The sequence below is a fragment of the Erythrolamprus reginae genome, chromosome 2 (genome assembly GCF_031021105.1).
Source record: "Erythrolamprus reginae isolate rEryReg1 chromosome 2, rEryReg1.hap1, whole genome shotgun sequence".
Lineage (NCBI taxonomy): Eukaryota > Metazoa > Chordata > Lepidosauria > Squamata > Dipsadidae > Erythrolamprus > Erythrolamprus reginae.
The window spans coordinates 20,636,194-20,657,224 of NC_091951.1; the positions used below are offsets into that span (position 1 = coordinate 20,636,194).

The following is a 21,031-nucleotide window of genomic DNA, read 5'->3' on the forward strand; positions in this document are numbered from 1 at the left end:
TCTGAAATTCTTTTCCCATGATACAATGATATATATGTGGTCTTGTTCTATTGCTTTTCGTTGAATTCCCATAAAATATCTCCGCAACTCTTATCGGAGACAGAAAATTTAAATTGTGTAGAATTCATACGTTTGATGGATCGTTTTGAGTTCAAGGCAATGAAATTAGGTATGGTTTAAAAAGAACCCATGACAAATCAGTGGCAGCGGTGCAATTGGTTCTGATTCATTATTATGTGTGAAAACAAATGTTAGCTGCTAAAGGAAGAGTTTTGGCACTCACAAATTGTAAGACTTTGCAAGCCGAAATCAGACTTCTGATTCTAGCCTTCAAAAGACAAGCCAGGATGGGAAGGTAGAAGAGTCTGAAAAAGGGGTTAGGTTCCGATACTTGGCTGAATACCAGAACAGAAATACTAAGGCAACAGCAAGCGGTACCAGATAATTTCTAATAAAGTTGTAGTTCCCATTCTTTTACCTAGAAGATTTGTTGAAGATGATGATTGTGTTTGATATTTTGTGTGTGTATGTGTCCTTTATTCCAATTCTATCTCTTCCACTAGTAATTCTTTTCTAGATTTTAGATCCTCTCCTTCTTTAGAATATCTTTATATAAACCTACATTCCCTGTATTCATAAAATGTGGATGCGCTAACACCTCTAATGTAGAGAACCAGGCCAGAATTTCCATATAGGTCTGTTGTTTAACTTTTGTCCAAACTTCAAAAATATTTGATGTATTTGGAACTACTGGTGAGCTTTGTGTCTGTCATCCCACAAAAATGCATACCATCCTATTTGCATTTGATGTCCTTCTAATGTTAATAATCTCTTATTCTTATTCTCTTATTCTTTAAATTTATCCATTCTCTCACCCATTTAAGTGTGGCAGCTTGATAATATCTTTCCCAGTCCAGTAAGTCGTATCCTCCTCTTTCTTTAGTTTCTTGTAATAATTCTAATTTAATTCTAGGTCTTCTCCCTTGCCAAATAAATTTAGATATCATTTTGTTCAAATTTCTAAAATATTTGTCTAATTTTATAGGTATGTTCTAAAATAGGAAAATGATTTTTGGCAAGATTTTCATTTTTACAGTTGCAGTTCTCTCCATAAGGGAGAGTTGCAACTTTCCATATCCACCTTTATTTGGTTGTTTAATTTACAATAATTGTTCTCTTTAATTGTTATGCACCTTGCCGATATGGCTCCTCGCTGTGGTGGGTCTTCTTCTGATAATCAAGACGACTGGTAGAAGCAAAGCTCCTTTCACCCTCCATGCATTCATACGGTTTGTCTTGTGTGAGTCCTTTTGTGGGAGGTAAGAGCAGACTTCCACTTAAAGGCCTTCCCACATTCCACACATGGATACGGCTTCTCTCCTGTGTGAATCCTTTTGTGGCAGGTAAGAGCATAATTCCACCTAAAGTCCTTGCCACATTCTAGACATTTATATGGCCTCTCTCCTGTGTGACTCCTTTTGTGGCAGGTAAGAGCATAATTCCACCTAAAGTCCTTGCCACATTCCAGGCATTGATATGGCTTCTCTCCTGTGTGGATCCTCTTGTGGGAATCAAGATAATTCTTGTGAGTGAAGGCCTTTCCACATTCCATACATTTATAAGATTTTCCTCCTTTGTGAATCCTTTGATGTCTTACGAGAGAATTATTGTAACAGAAGGACTTTCCACACTCCATGCATTGATATGGCTTCTCTCCAGTGTGGATCCTCTTGTGGGAATCAAGACTAATGCTAGAAGTAAAGGACTTTTCACACACCATGCATTTATAAGGTCTTTCTCCATTGTGATTCCTTTGATGTCTTATGAGAGAATAATAATAACAGAAGGTCTTTCCACACTCCATGCATTGATATGCCTTCTGCTCTGTATGAATAGTTTTATGGTGAATTAGAGCATATTTCCCAGTAAAGCACTTTCCACACTCCATGCATTGATAGGATTCCTCTCCTGTGGGGATCCTCTTATGGGAGGTAAGACTATTACTGTGCCTAAAAACCTTTCCACATTCCACACATTTATATGGGTTCTCTTCTGTGTGGGTCAAGTTGTGGTCAGTAAGACCACTGCTGGAAGAAAAGATCTTGCCACACTCCATGCACTGATATGGCTTCTTCTCTGTATGGATAGTTTCATGTTGAATCAGAGCATATTTCCTGTTAAAGCTCTTCCCACACTCCATGTACTGATATGGTTTCTCACCTGTGTGAATCCTCTTGTGGGAATTAAGATTACCCTTTAGAGTAAACGTCTTTGCACACTCCAAGCAGTTGTAAAGTTGTTCTTTTTGATTCTTTTCCTGAGTTCTAAGTGAGTCATAGCAGAAGGTCTTTCCACATTCCTTGCAGGTATATGGTTTCTCTACTGAATGTGTCTTTTTATGAAAATTAAGATGATCGGATTTATTAAACCTCTTTCCAGATTCCATGCATTGATATGGCCTTTCTCCTGCATCCAAGTTTGTAAGGTTAGGAAGCCAACTGACCCGAGGAAAGCCTTTTTTAATTCCACTCTTTGTTTGCATCTGATTTGCAATTTTCCCATTTTTCTCTTTCAGCTGGATGGCTTGACATTCCTCCCTGCCATTCTTATCCTCTCGAACATTAAAGCCTTGAAAAAGAAAAATTAAAACGAAAGCCTTGGTTATAGGAGTTTGTTCTGTGCACGGCCCTCGGAGCAAACCCACCGACTCAAAAGTCCCTTATTTCATAGTAAAATCAAACTCTTTATTGATAAAAACAGCGAGAAGCAAGTTTGAATGGTGAGGAAAAGGGAGTTATTTCTCTCTCCAGAGCTAAGCATCAACAGGGAAAGGTGCCAAACTGGGCCTAATTGGAATTCCTTAGATAACAAGTCAATTTATCATTTAAGCATATGAATCAACTCACTGAGATACCGAGCAAAAATCCTCCAGCAGAGAATTCTACCGCACGAATCCCAGCGGCCGATAAGGTCCCACAGAGTTGGCCTTCTCCGGGTCCCGTCGACCAAACAATGTCGTTTGGCAGGCCCTAGGGGAAGAGCCTTCTCTGTGGCGGCCCCGGCCCCCTGGAATCAACTCCCCCCAGAGATTAGAATGGCCCCCACTCTCCTTGTCTTTCGCAAATTACTCAAGACCCACCTTTGTCGACACGCATGGGGGAGTTAGGATATTCCTTCCCCATGGCCATTACAAGTTATGTATGGTATGTTTGGTTTTTATAATAAGGGTTTTTAGTTGTTTTATTAAATTGGATTGTTACATGTTGTTTTTTATCGTTGTTAGCCGCCCTGAGTCTGCGGAGAGGGGCGGCATACAAATCCAATAAATAAAATAAATAAATAAATAAATGTATTTTATTGAGGCAGAAATCATGGTTTTGAAGCCTTGTTCAAACACCCCCCACACTCTACAAACTCGTCCATTGAACGGCATTGAAACCCCACACCCAATTACCCCAAATCCTTTGCCTTTATACTGCCTGGAAGTGACATCACACCCCAAAGAGGCTAAGGCTGTAAGCTAATACCTTTTGCTATGCAACTCCTCTCGCCTTCTCAGCAATCCCCTCTAGCGAGGGCTGTCCAGACTATCCACTCTAATGTCTTCCTCATCCTCCAACTGGGACCACTCCACCATTGTCATATCAGCCCCCTCTAATGGTTCTTCGGGTTCACTTTCTCCCTCACTCTCACTTTCTTCATCGGCTGGCAACTCCCCTGACCCAGGGTATCCAGAGAGTCCTGGCCCACCCTACTCAGAATCTGACATGACCTGAGCTGGACAAGGAGCACTCACAACACCACTCAGGCCCATTGGAGAGCTGTTGACCTGAATCCTGGTAGGAAGAATATTGCTCAAGAGGTGCGTCCCTCAGATTCTTGCTAGTAGCAATAGCATTTAGACTTTTATACCGCTTCACAGTGCTTTACAGACCTCTCTAAGCGGTTTACACAGAGTAAGCCTATTGCCCCCAACAATCTGGGTCCTCATTTTACTGACCGTGGAAAGATGGAAGGCTGAGTCAACCTTGAGCCTACTGAGATTTGATCTGCCAAACTGCTGGCACCAGTGACCAGCAAAAGTAGCTTGCAGTACTGCACTCTAACCATTGCACTACCAGTATAAAATGTTGTATTTTATGCGCAGAAAGCAAAGCCTTAAAAACCTACCTTTGCCGGAAGGCATGGGGGCCGTGAGTGATGATACTGTCTCCGGCCGATATGAGACATGATTGGATTGGATGAGTGTATGCAAATGTTTTAAAATGTGTTTAGAATTTTTTTATTTTTAGAGATACTAGATTTCTTGTATACTGTTGTATTAATGTTGTACGCCGCCCTGAATCACTTCGAGAAGGGTGACATAGAAATCTTAAATAAATAAATAAATAAATAAACCCCAATACCTTTATGTAAAAAGGAAAGCTATGCAGTTTTCCAATTTTTCTTTCAATAGATTTTCTTCCTCTATAAATTCAGTTTGGTGAACAGTTAAAGGCACCAGGGTAGGAGCTAGGTGACGTACTAGTTCTGCCTTACGCATGAATGCTAGCTGGGTGACTTAAATAATAAATAATTGATGTTTTAATCAGTAATAACATCTAAGCCCACCGTGCCATAATTTTCCTCTGTGTCTCAGCAGATAGAATTCTTACCCAGAAAAAACAGATTTCTGGAATTCTCCAGCATGACTTCTCCGTGGAGCGCTTTCTGGTTAGCATCTAGTTGAGACCACTCCTCCTTGGAGAAATACACAGCCACTTGCTCAAAATACACAACATCCTGAACAAGAAAACAAGTTTTCCTTTTAACAGATAATCCCAAGAATTATTTGTCAGATATCCAGTGAACAAAATAGGCATATTATACAGAGTACAGAATAAGATCACTTGTAATACCATGTTTTCCCGAAAATAAGACAGGGGCTTATATTTTTTTGAACCTCGAAATATGGTCTTGGCATTATTGGGGGTATTATTATTTTGGGGGTGTAGGAAGTGGGGCGGGGCAGACTGCGAGATGTGCGTCTTACTGGAATCTTGCAGGTTCGTGGAGTCTCTCGGCTGGTCTGTTTAGCTCAACTATTATTATTATTATTATTATTATTATTATTAATTAGATTCGTATGCCACCCCTCTCCAGACTCGGAGCAGCTTCCAGCCATCACGACAGAGTGGGAAGCGCCCTCGCAGAGCGGCCACAGCCCTGGCTAGGGTTTGGAAGCCACAGAGGTGGAGTTTGGGGGAGAAAGGAAGACTTTTGTTGCTTCTGCTTTTGGCTGCACGCAAGGAAAGCAGCAGAAATCTTACTCTCCCCCAAAATCAGCATCCAAACCCCAGGCAGGCAACGGCCACTCTTTGAGTGTGCTTTCCGCTCTATGGTGACTTTCCCCTCTACTTCTTTCCACTCCAATCTGCCTGCCAGCATGCCTGGGAAACCCCTCCACTTTGGGTGTCACCAGATGGGGTGGCGATTGAGCTGGACTCTTCCTGGGGAGGGGAGCCTCTTAGGACACTTGCCTTCACTCTCTCCCTCCCACAGGCACCTGGCAGTGAGACACCAGGCAGCCACACCGAGGGCATTTCCGACAGACATAGCTCGGACAGCCCAGCCGCAGCTAGTGCTCCATGCCCACAGCTGAGCTTGGCCTGCAGGGGCACAGCCGGGGCCTCCGTAGGTGGTGGCAGCGATGGCAACATGGGTTCAGGGGGGTGCTGGGAAGCCCCCCAGCCCGGCGGTCACCTTTTAAAACAGCCGGGCGGCTTCCCAGGAGCCTCCGAACGCCGAACCTGGAAGTTCGGGTTTGGTGTTCGTAACTCGAAAAAAGTTCGTAAGAAGAGGCAAATTTTTTCTGAACCCCGGGTTCGTATCACGAGTTGTTCGTAAGACGAGGGGTTCGTATCTTGAGGTACCACTGTAATTCCCTCAACACTGTCAAACTATTTACTAAGTCTGCACTATTACTACTAGTTGTCTCATAATTCCTATCACCAACTCCTCCCATTTATGACTGACTATAACTTATTGCTTGTATCCTTAAGATTTTTATTAATATTGTTTCCTGATTGTTTATTTGACCCCTATGACAATCATTAAGTGTTGTACCTCATGATTCTGGACAGATGTATATTTTCTTTTACGTACACTAAGAAAGAGTATGCACCAAAGACAAATATCTTGTGTGTCATTCTATTCTAAATATCTAGTATAAGAAAAAAAAACATAGGAAGGATTTGCATGTGGTATGTTTCACTTTTGTATCTTGCATATTTTTTTCAAAATAAAACATCTCCACAACTCTTTATCGGAACAGAATATTAATACTTTTGATGGATCATTTTGAGTTCAATTCAATAAAATTAGGCATGGTTTAAAAAGAACCCATGACAAATCAGTGGCTATGATGAAATTGGTTCTGATTCATTAAGTATTGTGTGTGAAAATAAATGTTAGCTGCTAAAGGGAGTTTTGGCACTCACAAATTGTAAGGCTTTCCAAGACTAAATCAGAACTTCTGATTCTAGTCTTCAAAAGACAAGCCAGGATAGAAAGTTAGACGAATCAGAAAAAGAGGTTAGGTCCAGATACTTGGCTTAATACCAGAACAGAAATACTGAGGCAACAGCAAGCGGTATCAGATAATCTTTAATAAAGACCTGTTTTTGTTCTTTTACCCAAAAAAATTGTTGAAGATGGTAATTAATTGTGTTTGATATTTTGGAATATTTGAAACAATATAATGAAAAACAATCAGGAATATTTCTATATGCTATTTAATCTTAGAAAAACAACAAGTAGGATTAGGAATCCATTTTATTCAGGTTTACAGTAGAAAGGCAGTTTTTCCCAGGTAGTGTTTATTTTGGTTATTACTCAAATGGTATTTGCATGGGATTTTAGTCAACTATATCCAGTCCGCAATTTAGAACACTTCATTTAGTGATTGGTCAAAGTTACACAAGCACTGAAAAAAGTGACTTGTGACCATTTTTCACACTTGCGACCATTGCAGCATCCTCAGTGGCCTGACCAAACTTCAGATACTTGGCAAATGACTCCATTTATTAATGGTTGCAATGTCTTTGGGTCCTGTGATCACTTTTTGTAACCTCCTAACCAGCAAAATGAATGGAAAAGCCAGATTCCCTTAACAACAGTGTTACTAACTTAACCACTCCAATGATTTACTTAACAAGTGTGGGAAATAAATCATTAAAATGGAGCACAATCCCCTTAACAAATGTTTTGCTTAGCAATGGGAATGTTGGGCTCAAACTCATAAACCTATATTTCTATTGGACCTTTTCCCTCACTCTATTTATTGACATGGCTGCTCTCTTGTGTGGGAATTAAGACTTCTGCTACAAGCAAACCTCCTTCCATACTCCTTACATTTATATGGCTTATCTCCTGTGTGGATCCTTTTGTGGGAGGTAAGAGTAGAATTCAACTTAAAGCCCTTTCCACATTCTATACATTGATATGGTTTATCTCCTGTGTGAATCCTTTGGTGGGGGTTAAGACTATTACTCTGCCTAGAAGCCTTTTCACATTCCAGTCATTGATATGGCTTCTTTCCTGTGTGGATCCTCTTGTTGGAATCAAGGTCAATTCTATGAGTTGTTCTGTCGGGCTCTCTGGTAGAATCCTCCCAAAAATTCACAGTTACAAATTTCACACACACACACACACACACACACACACACGTTTGAAAATTCAAAACAATAATGAAAATTCACTTAAACCAAGCCCTCTTTTGGTATAGCAAAGAGCACTGGTCTCCAAACAAACTGGTAATTTGTACAAGTCCCTTATCAGTTCTGTGATACTTAGCTTGCAGCTGTGAGGCAATTCACAGTCCTTCTTTCACAAAGTGAAACACACTTTGCTCTGATTTAGTTTCAAAGCGGGGAAAACTCAGCACACAAAACATCAAAGTAAAGCAGTCACGAAACACAAGGATCAGATAATCCTCCACAATGGCCAAACCCACAGGCTGCTCTTTATAGCAGCCTCATTAATTACCACCGCCCCACCCAACCACAGGTGGCCTCATTTTCTTTGATAATAATCTCTCAGTTGTTGTTGCCTATGCATCGCTCTCCGCATGCGTGGCTGTATCATTAACTCTTGTTCTGCATCCAAGGAGGAGCTAGATAACTGATCTCCTTCTGAGCTGTCTGCCACTCTCTCCTCCTCCCTGTCACTCATGTCTTCTTGGTCAGACGAGCCTTCATCAGCAGATTCCACCGGGGGCAAAACAGGCCTGCAGCATGTGGATGTCTCCCCTACATCCACAGTCCTTGGGGCAGGAGCAGGGCCAGAGCTAACCACAACATGAGTAAAGCAGTTTCCACGTTCCATGCATTAATAAGGTCTTTCTTCTTTGTGAATCTTTTGATGTCTCGTGAGAGAATTATTGTAACAGAAGGTCTTTCCACACTCCATGCATTGATATCGTTCCTTCTCTGCATGAAAAATTTCATGTTGAATCAGAGAATATTTCCTTAGAAAGTTCTTTCCACACTCAATGCAAGTATATGTCTTCTCCCCTGAGTGGATCCTTTTGTGGAAGGTAAGAGTGGAATTCAACCTAAAGCCCTTTCCACATTCTACACATTGATAGGGTTTCTCTCCTGTGTGAATCGTTTTGTGGCGGGTAAGACTATTACCCTGTGCAAAGGCCTTACCGCATTCCAGGCATTGATAGGGTTTCTTTCCTGTGTGGATCTTCTTGTGGGAATTAAGATTTTTGCTAGAAATAAAGCTCTTTCCACACTCCATGCATTTATAAGGTTTTTCTCCTGTGTGGATCCATTGATGACTCACTAGAGAAGGATAATAACAGAAGGTTTTTCCACACTCCACGCACTGATATGGCTTATTCTCTGTATGGATAGCTTTGTGGTGAACCAGAGAAGATTTCCTTTGATAGCTCTTCCCACACTCCATGCATTGATATGGTTTCTCGCCTGTGTGGACCTTTTTGTGGGAATGGAGATTACCGCTACCAGTAAACCTCCTCCCACACTCCATACATTGAAATGGTTTCTCTCCTGTGTGGATCCTTTTGTGGGCGGTAAAACTAGAATTCCACTTAAAGCTCTTTCCACACTCCATGCATTGATATGGCTTCTCCCCTGCGTGGATCCTCTTGTGGCCTTTCAGAATTTCGGAAGAAGCAAAGGTCTTTCCACATTTCATGCATTTAAGTGGCTTCTCTCCTGTGTGGATCCTCTTGTGGAAGGTAAGAACAAAATCCCACTTGAAGGCCTTCCCACATTCCACACATTGATAGGGCTTCTCTCCTGTGTGGGTCCTCTTGTGGGAATGAAGACGACGGCTACAAGTAAACCTCCTTCCACACTCCTTACACCGATAGGGTTTCTCTCCTGTGTGGATCCTCTTGTGGGAATTAAGATGACTGTTACAAGCAAAGCCCTTCCCACACTCCATGCATTGATAGGGTTTCTCTCCTGTGTGTATTTCCTTGTGGGAATGAAGACTAATGACAGAAGTAAAGGTCTTTCCACACTCCATGCATTTATAGGGTTTTTCTCCTTTGTGAATCCTTTGATGTCTCATGAGATAGTAATAATAACAGAAGGTTTTTCTGCACTTCATGCACTGATATGGCTTATTCTCTGCATGGATAGTTTTATGGCGAATCAGAGCATATTTCCTATTAAAGCTCTTTCCACACTCCATGCATTGATATGGTTTATCATCTCTGTGGATCTTCTTATGGGTGGAAAGACTATAACGCTGACAAAAAGCCTTTCCACAGTCCATGCACTGATATGGTTTCTTCCCTGTATGGATAGTTTCATGTTGAATCAGAACATATTTCCTTTTAAAGCTCTTCCCACACTCCATGCACTGATATGGTTTCTCGCCTGTGTGAATCTTCTTGTGGCGATTAAGATTACCCGTTAGAGTAAACTTCTTTCCACACTCCAAGCATTTGTAAAGTTGTTTTCCCTTGCGATCCCTTTCATGAGTTCTAGGAGATTCATTAGTAAAGAAGGACTTTCCACATTCCCTCCAAGTAAATGTTTTCTCTTCCAAATGTTTCTTTTTGTGAGAATTAAGATCATTGGATTTATTAAAGCTCTTTCCAGATCCCATCTGATGTGCAAATTTCCCCTTTTCTACTTTCAGATGGATGGCTTGGCATTCCTCCTTGGAATTCTTATCCTCTCGAACATTAAAGCCTTGAAAAAGAAAAAAAATAAAATTAAAATGAAAGTCTTGGTTATAGGAGCTCAGGCTCATTGGGGAGCCAGTGACCAGGTTCAGATATGAATCCTAAAACCTGGCAGGAAGAATCTTGCTCAAGAGATGACATCATCCCTATATGTCCCTCAGCTTCTCACTAATATCTTCTATGGTATAAAATGTTGTATCTTATGAGCAGAAAGCATTAAAAAAATTCATTTATGTAAAAGGATTTAGGGGTCGTGATTTCTGACAGTCTCAAAATGGGTGAGCAGTGTGGTCGGGCGGTAGGAAAAGCAAGTAGGATGCTTGGCTGCATAGCTAGAGGTATAACAAGCAGGAAGAGGGAGATTGTGATCCCGCTATATAGAGCGCTGGTGAGACCACATTTGGAATACTGTGTTCAGTTCTGGAGACCTCACCTACAGTATCTTTTTGATATTGACAAAATCGAACGGGTCCAAAGACGGGCTACAAGAATGGTGGAAGGTCTTAAGCCTAAAACGTATCAGGAAAGACTTAATGAACTCAATCTGTATAGTCTGGAGGACAGAAGGAAAAGGGGGGACATGATCGAAACATTTAAATATGTTGAAGGGTTAAATAAGGTCCAGGAGGGAAGTGTTTTTAATAGGAAAGTGAACACAAGAACAAGGGGACACAATCTGAAGTTAGTTGGGGGAAAGATCAAAAGCAACATGAGAAAATATTATTTTACTGAAAGAGTAGTAAATCCTTGGAACAAACTTCCAGCAGACGTGGTTGATAAATCCACAGTAACTGAATTTAAACATGCCTGGGATAAACATATATCCATCCTAAGATAAAAATACAGGAAATAGTATAAGGGCAGACTAGTTGGACCATGAGGTCTTTTTCTGCCATCAGTCTTCTATGTTTCTATGTAAAAAGGAAAGCTATGCAGTTTTCCAATTTTACTTTCAATAAATTTCCTTCTTCTATAAATTCAGTTTGGTGAACAGTTAACGCATCAGGTTAGAAACTCTGTGAGCACCACTTCATTTTGGTGAATTTATAGAAAATGCACCAGGCTAGAAACTGGGTGATTGTGAGCACTAGTTTTGCCTTAGGCATGAATGACAGCTGGGTGACTTTGGACCAATCAATTCAATTCAATTCAATTTATTACATTTGTATGCCGCCCTCTCCGAAGACTCGGGGCGGCTCACAACAATAATAAAAACAATATTCCAGCGAAAACAAACCTAATATTAAAAAGCACATAAAACCCTATCATATTTAAAAAAGCAAACAACATATACATGCCCAAACATAAATATAAAAAAAGCCTGGGGGAAAGATGTCTCAACTCCCCCATGCCTGGCGGTATAGATGGATCTTGAGTAATTTACGAAAGACAAGGAGTGTGGGGGCAGTTCTAATCTCCAGGGGGAGTTGATTCCAGAGGGCCGGGGCTGCCACAGAGAAGGCTCTTCCCTGGGGCCCGCCAAACAACATTGTTTGGTCGACGGGACCCCGGAGAAGGCCAACTCTGTGGGACCTTATCAGTCGCTGGGATTCGTGCGGTAGCAGGCGGTTCCGGAGGTACTCTGGTCCAATACCATGCAGGGCTTTAAAGGTCATAACCAACACTTTGAATTGTGACCGGAAACTGATCGGCAGCCAATGCAGACCACGGAGTGTTGCAGAAACGTGGGCAAATCTAGGAAGCCCCACGATGGCTCTTGCGGCCGCGTTCTGCACAATCTGAAGTTTCCGAACACTTTTCAGAGGTAGCGCCATGTAGAGAGCATTGCAGTAATCTCTGTCAGCTCAACCCGTGTCACAGGGTGATTGTTTTAGGGCAAAGAAGAGGAGGAAGGAATATTGGGTGTGATCGTTGCCTTTATTATTTCCAAAAAATAAAGGCAGGATCAGTGTTCCCTCTAATTTTTTTGGAGGGTGGGCGGAAAAGTATAGTGTCTGAGCGGCAGTCCCTTCAGGACTGGGCGGCACAGAAATAATTAATAAATTAATTAATAAATAAACAAACAAACAAACAAACAAGCAAACAAATAAAAAGCCCACCCTGTTTTGCCTCAGAGAATTTCAAAATAAAATACTGTACTGTGTGTCTATAACAATGAGCTCATAGTAGGGCAACTCTATCAATATCAAAATGCCACTTAAATAGTTGAGCTAGTTTCAAACTAGATTTTGATTTTCCTTCTCTCTTCCTTACTCCCATTCTTTTTCTTTCTCTTTTCCTTCCTCTCTTTTTTCTATCTGTTTCTCTCTCTTCCTCTCTCTCTCCTTCCCTCTCACTCTTTCCCTCTCGGCTTCTGGGCAGGTTTGGAAAGCTCTGAGTTGATGATGATTTTTAAGTGAGCCATGGCTCACTGCTCAGCTTAGAGGGAACTATGGGCAGGATATGAATCAGGGTGATTTATCAGGAGAAGGAAGACTTTTAAACATTTTAGTACAGTTTGTTTTTTCTGCTGATTTATTCAGTTTTTTTCACAAATTCCCTGATCCTTGATATTTCCTGAACCGCCGATTTTCCTGATAATTCCCTGATTCCCAGGTTTGCTGGACACCCTGTAAATAACTAAGTGATGTTTTAATCAGTAATCACATCTAAGTCCACCGCCCTATAACCTCTCTCTGTTTCTCAGCAGAGACAGAATTCTTACCCAGAGAAAACAGATTCCTGGAATTCTCCAGCATGACTTCTCCGTGGAGTGATTTTTGGTCAGCGTCCAGTTGAGACCACTCCTCCTTGGAGAAATACACAGCCACGTCCTCAAAAGAAACAACATCCTAAACAAGGAAACAAGTTTTAAGAGATAATCCCAAGAATAATTTGTCAGTTTTCTTCCACCAATTGAAAGATATCTGGTGAACAAAATAAGCATATTCTGCAGAATACAGAAAACACATGTCAAAATAGACCTTTTATTTTTTGTATTCCCTTCCCCCATTTATTTGTAATAAAGATTATATTTTAAGAGAATACACTTGTAATATTATATGTCCATGATGAGCAATCTATGGCACATGTGTCAGAGGTGGCATGCAGAGCCCTCTTCGTGACCACATGCGCCACCATCATATATTTTTTTAATTTTTTCTCCAACACAAAGTTAAAAAAAACAATACATAGTTTCCATCACAAAGTCCAGCTTATTTTCAATCAATAATGCGCCACCATCAGCTCCTTTTTAGATTTCTGGTGCTTTGGCACGTGTGCGTTCCAGTTTGGGCACTTGGTGCCAAAAAGGTCGGCATCACTGGTATATGTCTATGGAGATTCTCATTCACTAGATCAGTGATTTTCAACCTTTTTTGAGCTGCGGCACATTTTTTACATATACAAAATAATGGGGCACCTTGAGTGGGGGGGGGGGGGAGTCGGGGGGCTAAAAAAAGTTTGGACAAAAAAATTCTCTTTCTTCCTCCCTTTCGTTCTATTTCTCTCCCTCTTTCTCTCTCTTCCTTCCTCTCTCTCGCCATCCCTCTTTCTCTCTTCCTTCCTTCCTCTCTTTTTTGCTCTCTTTCTATCTCTCCCTCCTCTGCCTCTTTCTCTCTCTCTTGCTTTCTTTCTCTTTCTTTCACTCTCTCTCTTTCTCTATTGCTTTCTTTCTCTTTCTTTCACTCTCTTTCTTTCTTTCTCTTTCTTTCTTTCTTTCTCTTTCTCTCTCTCTCTTTCTTTCTCTCTTTCTATCTCTCTCTTGCTTTCTTGCTTTATCTTGCTTTCTTTCTCTTTCTCTCTCTCTCTCTCTTTCTCTCTTGCTGAGCTTCGCAGCACACCTGATCATGTCTCGCGGCACACTGGTTGGAAAACACTGCATTAGATCATGGATGTCCCAAAAGCTTTTGAAAAGGGGAAAAAAGTATTTTTAAAAATTGTATGTGAGAACCACCCTGAGAGACAGAAGAGACCCAATGCTGACAACAGTCTGGTCAATGAAATCTGATGGCGAAGCAGAAGTGGAGAAAGCGTCTCAGAAAGGAGAGATAGCCAGGCTGCACATCAGTTTTGAATGACAGGATGTCAGATTCCTATTGCTTAGAAACAGCAATTAACTCCAATAAACCCTAGAACAAAATTCATGGACATTCTCCTGTCTTTTTCCTCCTTACCTGAAGTAGCAATTCAGCCAATCCTTCAGCCCCACCACGAAGAGGAGGTGATTCTAAAATTCCCAAGGACAGCTTTCTACTCTCTGTGAAAAAGGGAAAAATGGCGCAGATTTGTTATAAAGAGAGAGATTGCAATCAAGAGGAGCAAAAGAATCAGCTAAATGTTATATTAAAAAGAAAACACTTTTCTCACCTGGTGTGGTATGTTGACTTTGATCTTTGTATAAGGTCTCCCTGAACCGCATCTCTTGTGAAGATCTGAATGAATCTTTCCCAACCTCGGGATAATCAGTCACAGCTTCCAAGGATTTCTGGGCAGGATGTGATAGGAAAAACAAAAAAAAGAGCACTAATGAATTATCATATTGCCTCTTTAAATCAGCAGACCCCATTACTGAAACTCGAAACCGAATGGAAGAATTGCCCCAAAGATATCCCCTGGAAGAAAAATGGGACAACAGGCCATAGCAGCAGGGCCGCCGATAGACCGGTACTACTGGGAGTCCCGTCATGGGCCCGGCAAAATTGAACAATTAGGGGGGCCCGCAGTCAGCAGCTCCTTGCACATGCGCAGACTGTCACCTCAGCAAAGTAAAAGGCCGGGCCTTTTACTTTGCTGAGGTGAGGCAGCAGGCAAAAGAGGGAGGGTACAGTCTGCGCATGTGCAAGGAGCTGCTAACTTGGCGCCAGGAGGCAGGGCCCCCTAATTGTTCAATTTGGCCGGGCCTTTTACGGGACAATTAGGGGGCTCCGTCGGCCGATTAGGGGGCTCCGTCGGCCGACCTCCTGGCGCCAAGTCAGCCTTGCACATGCGCAGACTGTACCCTCTTTTGCCGGCACCTCAGCAAAGTAAAAGGCGAGGCAGAACTCGAGTCGAAGCCCCGACGGAGCCTTTGGCAGCGCAGCGGTCCTCCCGGTCCCGGTCCCGAAATAAAGCGTGGTGCCGTGCGTGCGGCGAAGCAAGGTAGGAGCCCCTTTGGGGTGGCGGCGGCACGGCGTTGGTAATTGCAATTTGGAAACGAGGCTTTTGGGCGGCCGGGCGCTCGCCTCATCCGGGCCCTGGTCGGCACGCGCGGCGTGAATTGGGCGTCCCTGCTTTCCACCCCCCCATAGGCATAGTTCCCCCCCTCAGTGTTGAAGCGGGCAGGTCAGGTCTCAGGTGTGCCGCGACGAAAGCAGCTCAGCTTCTGGTCTCGAAACTTTTTGCAAAGAGCAAAAAGTTGTGAGAACGGAAGCTGAGCTTCCTTCTTAGCGCTTTCCAAGTTTTCCGGCAACTGCAGCGCCCCGCTAGACTAGAGCTTTCCTGGCAGCTGCAGCAGGTGAGCTTTGGGGCTGGTGGGAGGGTAGCGGCAGCGGAAGGGCGGCGCGCAGCGGGAGGGTGATGGCGGCGGCAGCGACAGCCGCAGTGGGTAGTAGCCCCCCTCTCCCCCTCTCAGCAGTCGCAGCAGGTAGTAGCCGTGGGGCAGCGGCAGAGTGGTCAGCTGTGAGGCGGAGCTCTGGAACAGAGGCACTGACCGCGGCGGCTGGACAGCATTTACGGCGTCTAGCAACACGTCTAGCCGCCGCCGTCAGTGCTCTGTTCTGGAGCTCCGCCTCACAGCTGACGACCTTGCCGCCGCCGAGAGAAAGAGGGAGGGAGAGAGGGGGGAGAGAAAGAGATAGCAAGAGAGGGGGAGAGAGAAAGAGAAAGGGAGAGAGGGGGGGAGAGAGAGAGAAAGAGAGGGAGAGAGGGGGGAGAAAGAGATAGCAAGAGAGGGAGAGAGAGGGAGAGAAAGAGATAGCAAGAGAGGGAGAGAGAGAAAGAGAGAGGGAAAGAGGGGGAGAGAGGGGGGAGAGAAAGAGAGGTAGAGGGAGAAAGAGAGAGGGAGAGAGGGGAGAGAAAGAGATAGCAAGAGAGGGAGAGAAAGAGATAGAAAGAAGGGAAGGAAGGAAGAAAAAGAGGGAGGGAGAAATAGAGCGAAATGGAGGAAGAGATATTTTTTTTTGTCCAAACTTTTCTTTAGCGCCCCCCCCCCTTCAGTGTTCCCCAGGATTTTGAAAATATGAATAATGTGCCGCGGCTCAAAAAAGGTTGGGAAACACTGTACTAGGGCTTGTAAGTTGGCTCCAGGCTTCTCTCACTCCCCCTCCCCTTCTCTCCCCCCCCCCCCCCATCTTTCACGCCCTCTCCTGTTAAGTTGCACAAAAGCTGGTCAAGGGGGAAAAAATTCTAAAGAAAAATTGAAGTCCTCCTTGAGGAACTGCTCCTCCAGCTCCAGCTGGACAATGTTTGCTTGGAACTGAAGGCCCAAAGGGCATTTTTGGAATAAACATGCATTGTGGGTCCTGAATAAGTTGCTGTTTTCCTTTGGAAATCAGCTGCGCTGTAATGCACTCTCCCATGGCTCTATTAGTGCTACCACTACCAGCATGTAGCCGGCATGAAACCACAGCTTAAATATATTGTTTGCAGAGTGGAGCTGTTTGCATAGCCTCAGATTAAAAGGGCTGATCAAATGTTGGGGTATAGTTTTCTCCTGGTATGGAAGTTTTAGAGCACCATAGGATTTTTCTGTTGTGCAGTACTCAAGTAAATAAACCATTCTAGTGTTTAAAGCCCTGTTTTCCAATTTTATTTTTAATGGGGGCAATTAGAACCTTGTTTAAACCAAGTTAATGGCTTTAAACTAGGTTTCATCTGCATGTGTAGTAGGTCACTTTTTGAATAGTTAGAATTATATGTCATGGGTGGAGGGGCATCAGGATTTTAGAGATGCTTGGGAACCCATGGGTTAAGCCTTGAAACTTTTCTTCCTACAAAGCCTTTCTGATTTCTCAAGAGCTTAATTGTAGCCTGGTTTTGACTAGGTTCCTGCTCAAAATAAAAGGGAACATGCTGAAAAATAAACCATGGTTAATATAAGTGGCCAAGCCCCTTATAAAGCAGTCGTTCAGAATGGGTACCATCAATGTAAGCCAATAGTAGGTGTATGGCAGGTTGGAAGTTAATAAGTTCCAACAGCACATGGTTAGACGTTTTCTGCATCCTTAGGTGTGTTGAGTAAGAGTACTACACTTCTAGTATGGAAAGTGGAATTCCTAGGCCTGACTTGAAGAGTATACTAAATACTTGAGTTGTGTGAATGCAACTGTTCTGGTTTATGGCTTGACCAGAATTGGCTACACTTGCATGTTCTGCCACAATTAAGCAAACTAGGAAGTACTTTTAATGTCTCCTGGTTAAATGGATCTCCTAGGCCAGGTGTAGGCAAAGTCGGCTCTTCTATGACTTGTGAACTTCAAAGATGTTAGAAGGTGGACCAGGGAGGGGGGGATTGTAAGGACATCGGGTGTGTGGCACTGCGGAGAGGGACTGGGGCAATGTTATTATGTACTGTTTTTTTATTATTGTTGTGAGCCGCCCCGAGTTTGCGGAGAAGGGCGGCATATAAATCCAATAAATTTAATATATAATAAATAAGTTTTTAGCTGGAGAACAACAAAGCACACAATACCTCCAAAGGTATGTGTGCTTTGTATTAATAATGATGTAGGCTGCTATGCTACTAGCATAGCAGCCTGTTTGGGGGTGGGACTTTCACTTTAAAGGAGTGTTCACATTGCGTTTTTGGCCTCCCTTGCCGGGATACGTTGGTAACTAGTCACAATCAGCTACCCACTTATCCCTGCATGGAGAACTGCAGCCCCCCTTTTTTTTAATGGCCAGTTCTTCGTGCAGGGATAAGTTGACAGCTGATTCTGACTGGTTACCAACCAGAAGGAAAAGGGGGGACATGATCGAAACATTTAAATATATTAAAGGGTTAAATAAGGTCCAGGATGGAAGTGTTTTTAATAGGAAAGTGATCACAAGAACAAGGGGACACAATCTGAAGTTAGTTGGGGGAAAGATCAAAAGCAACCTGAGAAAACATTATTTCACTGAAAGAGTAGTAGATGCTTGGAGCAAACTTCCAGCAGACGTGGTTGGTAAACCCACAGTAACTGAATTTAAACATGCCTGGGATAAACATATATCCATCCTAAGAAAAAATACAGGAAATAGTATAAGGGCAGACTAGATGGACCATGAGGTATTTTTCTGCCGTCAGTCTTTATGTTAATAAAAAAGAAGGGATTTATTTATTTATTTATTATTTATTTCTATGCCGCCCAGTCCCAAGTTTTTCCTTATTTCCAGATTGCATTTCTTCTTGTGAGGTTCCGCCCATTGCTTCTTGTACTACCTTCAGGTGGCATGGAGAATAAATAGATGCCATCTGCTCTGTGGCAGCCCTTTAAGGATTGGGAAACTACTATTATATTCCCCCTCAGTTTTCTATTTATTGAGCTAAACATACTCCTTCTCTTAGCCCTTGTTCATAGGATTTAGCCTCTAGGCCAGGGGTGTCAAACTCAATTTCATTGAGGGCCACATCAGGGCTGTGTTTGACCTCAGAGGGCCGGGGGAGGGCTTGCCCAGGGTGTGTGGCCATGGTGGGCATGGCACGGGATTTGGGGGGCAGTACTGTAGTTTTAAAATGCCCGGGGGGGGGGGGCAGACACTTAGGCTGTATGGGGCCCCAAAATTCCTGATGGTGGCCCTGCATAGCAGTTAATAATTCCAGAAAACCTTGCAAAAAAGGAAATCAAAAACTCAGAGGGATCCTCTTTAGAGCTACTTCATTGTCACACCTGCAAGTCTTGTATCCTTTCCTCCTCCTGGGTCAGCAAGAAGCCTTCAGCTAGGGCCACTGCCTGGGAACTGGTCTCTGCCCCATAGTCCCGCACCCACTTCTCCATCTCTGGGGGAAGGACAGCCAGGAACTGCTCCAGGAGCACCAGGTCCAGCATCTGAGCCTTGGTGTGTCTTTCTGGCTGCAGCCATTGACAGCAAAGGCGGTGAAGCTGAGTGCAAACATCTCGGGGACTCTTCCCCTCCTGGAACTGCACTTTTGTGAAGTGACAACATTGGACCTCTGAACTTCTGGCTTCCTCTTCTTGGCTCTTCTGCCCAGAACCTGCTCCATTCTTCTCACAGCTCCATGGCTGGGCAGCTGGAGGGCCCTTAGCAGGTCCTGCATCTGCTGGGCTTTGTCCCTCCATCTTCTCTCTGGTCTCTAATCCAGCTCCAAAATGGATGAATGGATCTCCCATGTTTTACTAATCAGAAGATGTCTGGCCGAATCTCCTAAGGGCCATTCAGTCCTCTTCGCACACAGGATTCTTTGGACTCCAAGAGAACCAGGAAAGATTTCCAACTTATAAATCTGAAACGGAGAAAGAAACTTCCAGAAATATCGGCTGACCAACTTTACAATAGAGCATCCACAAAAACCCAAATAAAAAAATCTTATGAATCTACCCAACAGTATCTGGGGGGAAAGGAGGGGGGTTAATAATAGATAGACTAATATATCTTTGTATGGAAAAAGTTTTGTATCCTTCTGGATCCACTGCTAGCAAGAACTAAAAACTTTGGATACATAAATTTAAAACATGTTTTTGATTTCTAATCCCTTCTTATTATAATAATTCTGATGGCTGCTTAAAATCGATTGAAAAGGTAAATCAAGTAATTTTTGAATTTGCAGTAAAGATTTATATATATGAGAACTCCATTAACCTCCTGTCCTAAACCGCTATGGGTGGCTGAGAAACAGATAATACCCAAATCAACAAAGCAGCTTCAGAAATCGCAAGCAACAAACAGATAATCCACAAAGCAGCTACGACCTAATACGATATTTTGATTGAGACTTTTCCTGGAAAGAGGTTTCTCACTTTTCGCCTAATTCTGAATGGCGCCAATTTTTCTGGCGGTCTCGATTTTCCTCCTGGAGGCAATGCAGTGGGAACGCACAGGGGCGGCAGGGGAACATGGGACAAGGGGCTCCGGACTTGATGAAGCTTTGCGTCCCTCCACGCACGGTCCAGCCCATGGAAGAAAAAGTCCCTTCCCACTTACTGAACTCCGGAGTCAGGTCTCTCTCTCCCTCCGTGCAAGAATCCCTTGCAGCCTCTTGGACTGATGGAAAGACTCAGCCTAAAAGTGGGGTTGAGGGAGGGACGAGGAACAGAATCGGGCTCTGTAGAAAAGGCGCATGCGTTTTCAGGCTTCACTGCAAAATGCCTCGCGACTCCCGGACCTGTTGAAAGAGCGCGCGCTCAGTTCCTTCCTGGAGCAAGTGAGGTCCGCCCTGCCTTTCCGACGGCTACCTGGGGAGCCCCCTGGTGGATCCTGAGTGCAACGCCAGATGGAGCCTGCTAGGGCGAAAGGCAGATTGTCGCGTTCCTGGTGGTTTCGGGATGACGGGTTTTGGAATAAAAGGAGAGGCTCCCTCTGACATTAGCTGTCTGCAGCCGGCAGCAATTTCTAGGCTTTCCTCTTTTTAAAAAAAAAAAAATCTAAGAACGATATTATGAATATAGACACTGAAAAGGAACAGGAGCCTCTCTTTGAAGCCCAGATCCCCACCGACAATTCAAGGCAACAAAAGTAGTTTGTGAGACTATGGTAAAAAGAATAGTTGACATTTTCTAACTTTGCAAGATGGGGTTGTGTGTGTGTGTGTGTGAGAGAGAGAGAAATTAAAAGGTGGCCTGGCTAAAGAGCCCTTAGGTAAACTGGGATTTATTTATTTATTTATTTATTTATTGGATTTGTATGCCGCCCTTCTCCGCAGACTCAGGGTGGCTAACAACAGTAATAAAACAGCATATAATAATA

The 21,031-nt window shown here is 43.3% G+C and overlaps 1 protein-coding gene across 3 annotated transcripts; it reads right to left on the bottom strand.

Moving 5' to 3' along the window:
- Positions 1 to 1,081: 1,081 nt before the first annotated feature.
- LOC139159865 (zinc finger protein 420-like) lies at positions 1,082 to 20,463 on the bottom strand. Of its 3 annotated transcripts, none has more exons than XM_070737290.1 (6): positions 20,270 to 20,463; positions 18,997 to 19,571; positions 14,516 to 14,633; positions 14,323 to 14,405; positions 4,656 to 4,782; positions 1,082 to 2,628 (listed from the first exon to the last, which is right to left on the bottom strand). In XM_070737290.1, exons 2-6 carry the CDS (start codon positions 19,456 to 19,458, stop codon positions 1,283 to 1,285), a joined length of 2,136 nt encoding a protein of 711 aa, XP_070593391.1. In that variant the 5' UTR covers positions 19,459 to 19,571; positions 20,270 to 20,463; the 3' UTR covers positions 1,082 to 1,282. The 3 variants fall into 3 exon arrangements, with proteins under 3 accessions (XP_070593391.1, XP_070593388.1, XP_070593389.1); XM_070737287.1 differs by lacking the exons at positions 1,082 to 2,628; positions 4,656 to 4,782 and adding exons at positions 8,260 to 10,214; positions 12,873 to 12,999 and having other exon boundaries at positions 20,270 to 20,447; XM_070737288.1 differs by lacking the exons at positions 1,082 to 2,628; positions 4,656 to 4,782; positions 20,270 to 20,463 and adding exons at positions 8,260 to 10,214; positions 12,873 to 12,999; positions 20,086 to 20,162.
- Positions 20,464 to 21,031: the final 568 nt, after the last annotated feature.